The sequence below is a fragment of the Mya arenaria genome, chromosome 7, assembly GCF_026914265.1.
Source record: "Mya arenaria isolate MELC-2E11 chromosome 7, ASM2691426v1".
Classification (NCBI taxonomy): Eukaryota; Metazoa; Mollusca; class Bivalvia; order Myida; family Myidae; genus Mya; species Mya arenaria.
The window spans coordinates 39,139,792-39,148,572 of record NC_069128.1 but is presented as its reverse complement, the minus strand read 5'-3'; the positions used below and the strand labels follow the sequence as shown (position 1 = coordinate 39,148,572).

Here is an 8,781-nt window from a genome sequence, read left to right as displayed (position 1 = left end):
TGTGTATCCAATGAAAATAGCTGTAACAGTTTGTTAATGTTTACAATATTTACCGTAAGTTGTCAGAATTGCAGAAATTAGCAGATTTTGCTGTTTTGTACGCCTTTATACATGTTCTTAATGTGGTACATTGTTTTACTAAATCAAGAATATCTTGAAATAGTTGTCTTAGCTGTTAAAAATTACCCTTTTTCATTTTAACTACTATCTCCAATACTCTAGTGTCCATCATGCGTTATGTACTGTTGTAAAGGATTTTGAGTTTGGATTTCAAGGACATTTCAGTTGTCGGTTAACGCAATGGATAACGCACTCGCTTTTCACCAAGGCGATCTGGGTTGAATTCCCGCCTATATGAGTTTGGTTTGTGGTCACCAAGCCAGACAAATGGGTTTCCTCTGGGCACTCCGGTTTCCCCCACAACACAAGTACAAGACCACACTCTCGCAAAACATCCTGCCAACGATAGCGATTAATATAATGTTGTAATAACTTATTCACAATCGTTGTAAATTAAATTAGTTTATGTTAAGGACATTTATTAAAGGGATGCTCCTATATATAGATTGATTTAACCAAAAATGTTTTATTCATTAAATTACAATTAAACAATTATAGCTGCACTCTCACAGATTGACAGTGTTGACACATGTATAAATTGTATCAGGATTGTTTCAGTCAAACATACCGTAGCAATCAATTTCACCATCTGCGAGATATCGTCAAAAATTATGTTTCAGGAATGGCTTAACCAGGATTTAAATATTTACTTCAGCGTTCACTAGGAGAAATTTATCGTGATATCTTACACTGAAACAATTTTTCTTTTAATTATATGCCTTGAAAAAATACAAAATGACAGATATTTGTAGATTATAAGAAAAGTATAAAATGACAGTTATTTGTGGTTTTTAAGAAAAGTGTGCCAAATTATAAGTAATATCATTTTAGAAGAATAATATTATTGAAATAATGTCCCAGCCCTGTGCTTTTCGACGTTTGATTTGGTACATGAAAGCGTGTTAAAATTCCAAACTATGAACAGTATCAAATTGAGATTTTCACTGTTTCAAGCAGTGAAATATTTTCATTTCAATGATAAATCTCTATAAACCAGTGGAAAAAAATAATAAACAGTTTTTCTTTTAGGGATTGTTTTTCATGGCTGTTAGAGTACACTAACACTACCTCAACTGCTGCCTTCCCAAGCAATGTGGTATAGGATGGCAAATGAACAGAGAATGTATGACTTGTCTGAGAGATTGATACGTTCCATAAACTGCTGGCAGTCATTCGGCTCCACCGATGATGATGATGTGGAACAACTGATTGAGAGAGGTAGAAATTTTTTATTGTGAATTAGTTTGACAACAAAAAAATATTCACTTCTATTTGTAATTGAGCATTATTAACTGATTCGCTATACAAATAAATATAAGTTAAATATAAGTTATCAAGTGGTCTTCACTTGGATTGAACTGTTCACCGATCCACTGAACTCTTTCTCTCTTGTCCTATAACATCACAGGAATGTCCTTGAAATCAAATTTTATTTTAGAATTTTGATTAGGTATCTGTTATAAATCATTTTTATTTAGATAAACTTTTAATCAAGTAATAAAAGTAAAAGTTAAAAAGTAGTAAAAAGCCAAATCTGTTGTCCCTTGGTGTCGGGGACGACATTATGAACTGTTGCCGCTTGGCTTATCGTCCTCTCCAACTGTTCGGGAGTCATCCCCTTAACCTTAGGACAGCAGTAATGACTGTTACCCAAGTGACCATGGAATAACTGTAAACTATGTCTTTGAAATTTTAATTTTTAAAGAATCATCTTTAGCTTTTCTTCCTTTCGCAGAGAGAAAGTCTGAAAAAAATTATTTAAAAAAAACTGATGTATCTTAAAAATGTATATATACTTTTTTTTTAATAAGACAGCTGTAGGCTAATGCTTATATAACCTCTGTATGCCTGCACTGGGCTACACTTACTTTACTCTGTAAATTTTAGGCTTATCATTATGTTTTCTTTTAATTCTTCAAAAGCACTGCTACTTTGATAAAACGATAACTCTCCATTTATCAACATTTGTTTTACCAGTGTTACAAAAGCAAATGTGAACAGACAATATTGGACCTAATGCTTTCTCTTCTGTGCGTGTATAGTCAGTGATAGCTCTATTTTCTACTAACGCGCCATATATTAACATTTGTTTTACCTATATTACAGGAGCAGATGTGAACAGGCAACACGGTACATTACTCCCTCTCCACTGTGCGTGTATGGTCAGCGACAGCTATATTCTACGACTCCTCATTAGCAAGGGAGCAAGGGTACCACAGTTTATGCATTAAGTTGAATTTAAAGCTGCACTCTCACAAATTGACCGTTATGACAACGTTTTTTTTCTTCATTTTTTTGTCTTGAAATGGGCCAATTTTGGCAGTTTTCCAAAAACTTGAGATATATTCTATTGTGAAATTTATTATAGGACTGAATTGAATGCATTGATGATAAAGTCAGCTGATTCTAAGACAAAAATAAAAATAAAGACAAATCTGTCAATCTGTGAGAGTGAAGCTTTAAAGACAAATACCCCTTAGATTAATGGGACCATCTTGTCAATGACAATATATTGTAAGTACTACAATTTCCGTTAAATAGTTTTTGAGTGTCACATATCAAATTTAAAATTTTACTTGTAACATGCAATGAAATTTGCCATACCTGACCCTTTAAGTTGTAATTTCAAAATGAATATACATTGTTATAGCTTCTCAGTATTATAAATTCAAAAAAGCAATTTATTGTTAAATCATTAATCAAAGAAGGAAAATGCATCATCCATGTAACTTTTTTTCTTCCGTTTCTTTGAAAGAATAATTTATCTTTATCAATAAATTTATCAATATTCTCACCAAATTTGATCAGAAGATGTCAAAATCTTGATAGGTCTACATATGTATTGAAGGGCCTTGACATATTAAAGCAACTGTGCACCAGATGATCAATTTGCAAGAAAAAAAGAAAATTGTCGAAAACTGACATAAACTTGGTATTAATGTGTACAATGCATTGAAACTTACTAAATGAAGTACCACATAGCTTACAATTTATTTAAGTTAAGCAGTTATTTTGTATTCTTCCATTAAAAAAGATTACTGGGTATTCCTTATGCGTGATTGGCTAGTCGTTGTTATCACGTGATATTAACGAGTTAGGTATATGGCTTAATTATGTCACCCAATTAGAGTAAGCTGTCGTAGCCCAGTGGATATGACGCTGGACTGCAATTTTGGCAACACAGGTTCGAACCCAGTCTCCAACACTTTTTTTTTACATTTTGGTACTTTTTTTACAATTATGATATCAAAGCGTAACACATTCTATTAAATAATTGTCCTGAGATTTGTTACAGAGAAAAAAAATTTTGGTGCCAATCTGGTGCACAGTCCCTTTAAAAGTATGATTTCAGTTTAAAAGTCTGTAACAAACCCTTCCTCTATGAAGAATTGATGTAGACAAATTCTGGTATAATTCTTGGTTTTGGTTTTTACAGGTAAATGATTATGATGGCTACGAAAGGGCAGCCATGCATTACGCCGCAGAGAGGGATGTATTCTGTGTCGAGATGCTCCTAGAACATGGCGCAGACATCAACATTGGAGACGGAAACAGTGACACACCATTACACTGGGCCACATTTAAAGACAATGTCCAGTGTGTTAAACTCCTGTTACAAAGAGGGGCGAAGGTTGACCCCTTGGACTACAACAATGATACCCCACTGAGTTGGGCAGCTAGAAAAGGTCATTTTGAGATTATAAATATACTTTTGCAGTATAACGCAGATTCAAGTATAGAGAATTTGCGTGGTTTAACTCCACTTGATAAATGCGTTCAAGTTCAAATGAGTGGATTGAATACCGAAAATGACAACAAGAGTCTGGAACTGCTCCTCAGGGCCTCCAGTAAACTTGACCTCACGGAAGAGCAAAGGGTCACAGTCAAGGGAGACAATCGATTGACAGAGTTATTCTCCCCAAGAGTAGAAATGCCCTGCTCGCTGCAGGGGCAGTGCAGATACAGAATAAGGAAGTCAATGGGATGCAGATATCTACCAAATGTTATACCAAAGTTGCCCATTCCTCAGAGGGTGCAGGATTACATTGCTCTCAAATGCTGATGTCTTGTACTCTTTTATTACTTTCTTTTCTTTATCTTATAAGGCCAGATCAGTTCAAATATTTGTTAACTGAATATGGGCCAAAATGAAATGAGTGAGTGGCCTAATAATAATTCCATTTAATCTTCCATTTTAAAAAAAAAAATATGATCCAGCACACCTGAAACGATCTTTCCAGTAAAATGTAAGTTTAAGGAAAAATTGAAAGAAGGATTTGCTTTTGATTGTTTGGTGTTTTTTGAGCATTTTCTGAAGATTGAATGTGTTCAATCTGACAAACAAACATCAGTTTGGTGTGGCCTTATTTTCATTAGCTGTTTAAGATATCTGTCCTACAAATAAGTAAGAACAACAGCCAATTGTATAAAAGTTTAAAACTGGGTAGTTCTTGAGTTTGGTATATGTAAGTCAAAATGTTAGTTGATGGGGGAAAAACTGTCTAATAATTACTATGTAGTAGGTAGCAATCAAATAAGTTACACATGCAACTAGACTCATGGATAACTTATTAAAGTTTTTTTGTTTTCATATAAATTTTATGCATTTGGCTGCAATGATCCTATTATTAATAACCATTCTGTTGATTAATTTTTGCCTGGTTATTGTTTGAAAAGGTATTGCCTACCGATTACTTATATGTAAAATAAATGACCAAAAATACATTATAGATAAAATGATAGCAGTTGTAATTTTGTTCTTTAGTTGAAATGTAATCAGACATGAATGACCCCCCCCCCCCAAAAAAAAAAAGAAAGAAGATAAATGGAAAAGGCAGCTAGTCCATGTTTTCTTGTTTCAACGGAGATATTTCTCTTAAATGGAGTAAAGGGTTAGGTAGATATGTACTCTTGTGCCCCCTCCCCCCCCCCAAAAAAAATAAAATAAAAAAATGGAAAAGGCAGCTAGTCCATAAGGATGTCCATATTTTCTTGTTTCAACAGAGATATTTCTCTTTAATGGAGTAAAGGGTTAGATAGGTATGTATTCTTGTGTACAGTGGTCAGAAACTGGCTCAGGGAAAAAAATATTTGATAATCATATTGAGAGCTGATTTTTCCACCTTCTGTACCCTGTGTGCAGGAGTGTATCCTAGTATTTGTCTTAGTAACACATGTATGTTAAACATTCTACACCAAAATCATTGTCATCAGAAACTGTTAATACAGGTAAAAAACATGTAACATTTTTAAAGTTAGAATATATTTAGTTTTATAACATATCTATATACAAGGTATGTGTTCCTTAGCTGAAATTAATTAAGAACTCGGACATTTTGTGGAGAAGAACACTTTGAAATTATTAAAATTTCCATTCAATGTAAATATGTTTTTCTTGCAGCTTTGTTGATCACCTCTCTGACAGTGTTAAGTGTAAAAGATTTGGTCATAAGTTGGAAATATTTTGACGTTTTTTTAAGGCAATATGGTTTGGGGGATTTCTGGAAATGTTTACCTTATATATTTGTTATATTATATTATATGATGATACTTTTTCAAGTAAAATTCTTAGAATTGTAATAAAATGTCATTTTATTCTTTTTTAAAACATTATGGAAGGGCGGTATGGCCATATTCTTGTGTCCAAACTATGTGAAGATCTTTGGATATATGTATGTCCATATATGGCAGTTTCAAACAAAGATGGAGGACATGTTCTTGCCTATACTGTCAGTTTTGTGTATATTTCTCTTTAGCGGGATTATGTCACAGAATATCTCCAATGATGCTGTGTTTCCACATTTCAATATATTGTTTATCATGTTCTGTTTTATGCAGGTCATAAATTGAGGTATTATAGTGTTTTGACATGATCATGAAAGTATTTGTTCAATGTATGCTGTTTTAGGTAAATACATGGAAATGAATAATCTACTTATTGTTATAATTGTTTATTATATTATATTCATTATTTGTAAAATATAGCTATTATTAAGTTCTGAGAGACTTAAATTGACTTTGTCCTGCATGCATCATTATAGTATACATGTTTTGAGTCTACTACTACATTGTTTTACTTGAAATTGCATACATCCTTTTTTAGCTCTACTGGCCAAATGCGTATGCGATGGCGCAATATCCGTCGTTCGTATGTCCGTGAGTCCGTAAACAATTTGGTTTTCAGCTAACCCAAACACCATAAGTTCCAAATGAACTACCAGTATGTTGCTCATTACCCATACAGGCATACTCTGGATTGAAAATGACAACAACAAAACACATGCCGGTAGAGCATTGGCCCTCTAGAGCATTGGCCCTCGTGAGCCTCTTGTTAATTGACTGGTCTACTTTTTCTATCCTTTTCTTTTTCGATGAAAAATAGACCGGTTGAGTTGAATACTTAATCATGTATTTTTATAGAAGATAAGAACTATACTTGTTTTTCTTCATTGTTTTATTTGTTACGGAAATGTATTTTAATGATAATCTGTTTTTCAATAAAGTGGTAGAGGTATATATGTTTTGTCATACTATCGCTTTTTCACTTGTGTGAGTGCAAAGGTGGTGGTGTAAGCTTAGTTATAATCGCACTCGGGCCTTGCCCATTCGGCGAGTGCTCCGATAAGGTTGTTAGTCATTTTAGTTGTTTTTTTGGAGCATAGTGCACATACAGAATGTAACCCTGGTTAGAGCTACCATGGCTCTTAAACGTGCACCAATGTAAAGCACTGCCAAACGGGACCCCATTTAACGTCCCTCCTGGGAGACAAATACATGTAGCATTTTTAGTGGAGAGGCGGAGAATTGGAGCTGCGACCCCTGGATTGAGAGTCGGGTGTGTTGCCACTGGACCACGGTCCAAAAAGGGCAAAGCCTTGATTTATATAGTTGGCAGCAATCGGCCATTTCCTTCGAAACAAATTCGGGTGTATATGGACGGTTTACATTGTCAGAATTATTTAACAACGCTGCAACTGAATTGTGTAGTACTTTCAATTAAGGACTTTACCCTCATAATCTTAATGATTTATGCAATTATAACACTTCCCTTGTTTCAATTTAGCAGATCAGCCAAAGGACTTTACACTTAGAAATTTTAATGGTTTATGTAACACTACACTTCACTAGTTTTGATTTAGCAATTAATCCTAACAACTTCACTCTTAGGAATCTTAATTAGTAAGGCAATACTACACTTCACTGGGAATAAATTTAAACTTAGTAAAAAATAAACGTTAAAGCACTACAATTGATTAATATTATAATTAATTTTATGAACTACTTTTCTTATTGCACTGGCATACATACACGGCTCATCGTATGGCGGAGTTGGCCGAGGTGTTCCGTTTAGAATTGACACCTAGGTTATCCGGTTAACGCAGTGGTTAGCGCACTCGCTTTTCACCAAGGCGACCCGGGTTCGATTCCCGGCCTGGGCGCATGTGAGTTTGATTAGTGGTGACCAAGTCGGACAAGTTGGGTTTTTTGTGGGTACTCCGGTTTCACCCACAACACATGACCACACTCTCGCGCAACATCGTGCCAACGAGAGTGACTTAGTATAAGCTATCATAGCGTTCTTCACAATCGTTGTAAAATATATAATGTTTAAACTAATTGGTACCTACTTGCGGAGCTCTTGATAAGTAATTGCTTTAATTGATGCACATGACTTTTGTACAACTGAAGTCAATCAATTAACTCAAAATTACTAATACCCCAAACTTCAGAACCATATATCAATAATAACTCTAGGGGCAATCATTGATTCAATGAGTCTCAGTCGCATTATAAAAGCTGTATATAGGTAACGATAACTTAATTATGAGCTTTGTTAGAAACTAGATTAACCTGATCGATGAAGTATTTCTTTAGTAACGTTTGACGTATCATTCTTGTGAGTAATATCCCATTTTATACACCTGATTGGCGTCTGGTTGGTTGCTCATTATTGTTAAAAGCTTTAATTCATTTACGTCTTTGATAACTTTAAATAAAGCTAGCATGATTTACAAAACGTAGAAAGTGAAATATTCACTAGTGATCGTATGCCATAGATAAGAGTCATAGTTTAATAGAGAGATAAGTTATCCCAATGCTGTAGATTGTCATTTTGCCAATTTAATATTATATTGACAACTAAGTATGCACCGGCCAATTGGTCTAGGGGTATGATTCGCGCTTCGGGTGCGCGAGGTCCCGGGTTCGAATCCCGGATTGGCCCAACTTTTTAGTACTTTTTTCTATTTTATACATATAATTCTGCATCACACAGTATTTATTATTTAATAACATAATATAATGATTTCAATATGTTGAAACTGCTGTTGGTTTTTATTGATTGGTTTCATTATGATTGAAAAAGTTTGTTTGTATATTTTTTTAATTGTATGTATATGTGAATGAATGGTGATTTAATTCCCGATTACTGTTCAAACTATTCGAGAAGTCTCGTAAATGTTTGGAAGCAAATGATGGTTCGATTTATATTTCATGAAATATATTCCGGTTATACATCAGTCACATTTGCTCTACCACTAGAATACGGCGGCATTGGACCCCCGAATTCACGAGGCACGTGCGTCGACCGCAGAAGATCTGCAGTGGCCGCATGGTTACCGTAGGGCGTATCCCTATTTTTTACAGGCCATGTGGGTAACA

At 34.4% G+C, this 8,781-nt stretch overlaps 1 protein-coding gene and 1 non-coding gene across 4 annotated transcripts; both read left to right on the top strand.

Moving 5' to 3' along the window:
* LOC128239888 (ankyrin repeat and SOCS box protein 8-like) lies at nt 1-6,626 on the top strand. Of its 3 annotated transcripts, none has more exons than XM_052956330.1 (4): nt 1-54; nt 1,150-1,338; nt 2,227-2,330; nt 3,557-6,626. In XM_052956330.1, the coding sequence occupies exons 2-4, from the start codon at nt 1,212-1,214 to the stop codon at nt 4,181-4,183; spliced, it is 858 nt and encodes a 285-aa protein (XP_052812290.1). In that variant the 5' UTR covers nt 1-54; nt 1,150-1,211; the 3' UTR covers nt 4,184-6,626. The 3 variants fall into 3 exon arrangements, with proteins under 3 accessions (XP_052812290.1, XP_052812292.1, XP_052812291.1); XM_052956332.1 differs by having other exon boundaries at nt 50-97; XM_052956331.1 differs by having other exon boundaries at nt 53-125.
* A 1,646-nt stretch (nt 6,627-8,272) lies between these two features.
* On the top strand, nt 8,273-8,344 carry Trnap-cgg (transfer RNA proline (anticodon CGG)). Its single transcript has one exon. It is a non-coding gene; the product is annotated as a tRNA-Pro (tRNA).
* The last annotated feature ends 437 nt before the right edge of the window (nt 8,345-8,781 follow it).

Bases quoted from the DNA above. Each gene is read 5' to 3' on its own strand.
- LOC128239888 (XM_052956330.1), top strand. From the start codon at position 1,212: ATGTGGTATAGGATGGCAAATGAACAGAGAATGTATGACTTGTCTGAG. The intron at 1,339-2,226 runs GTAGAAATTTTT...CCTATATTACAG, and splicing joins GGAACAACTGATTGAGAGAG to GAGCAGATGTGAACAGGCAA. The intron at 2,331-3,556 runs GTACCACAGTTT...TGGTTTTTACAG, and splicing joins TCATTAGCAAGGGAGCAAGG to GTAAATGATTATGATGGCTA.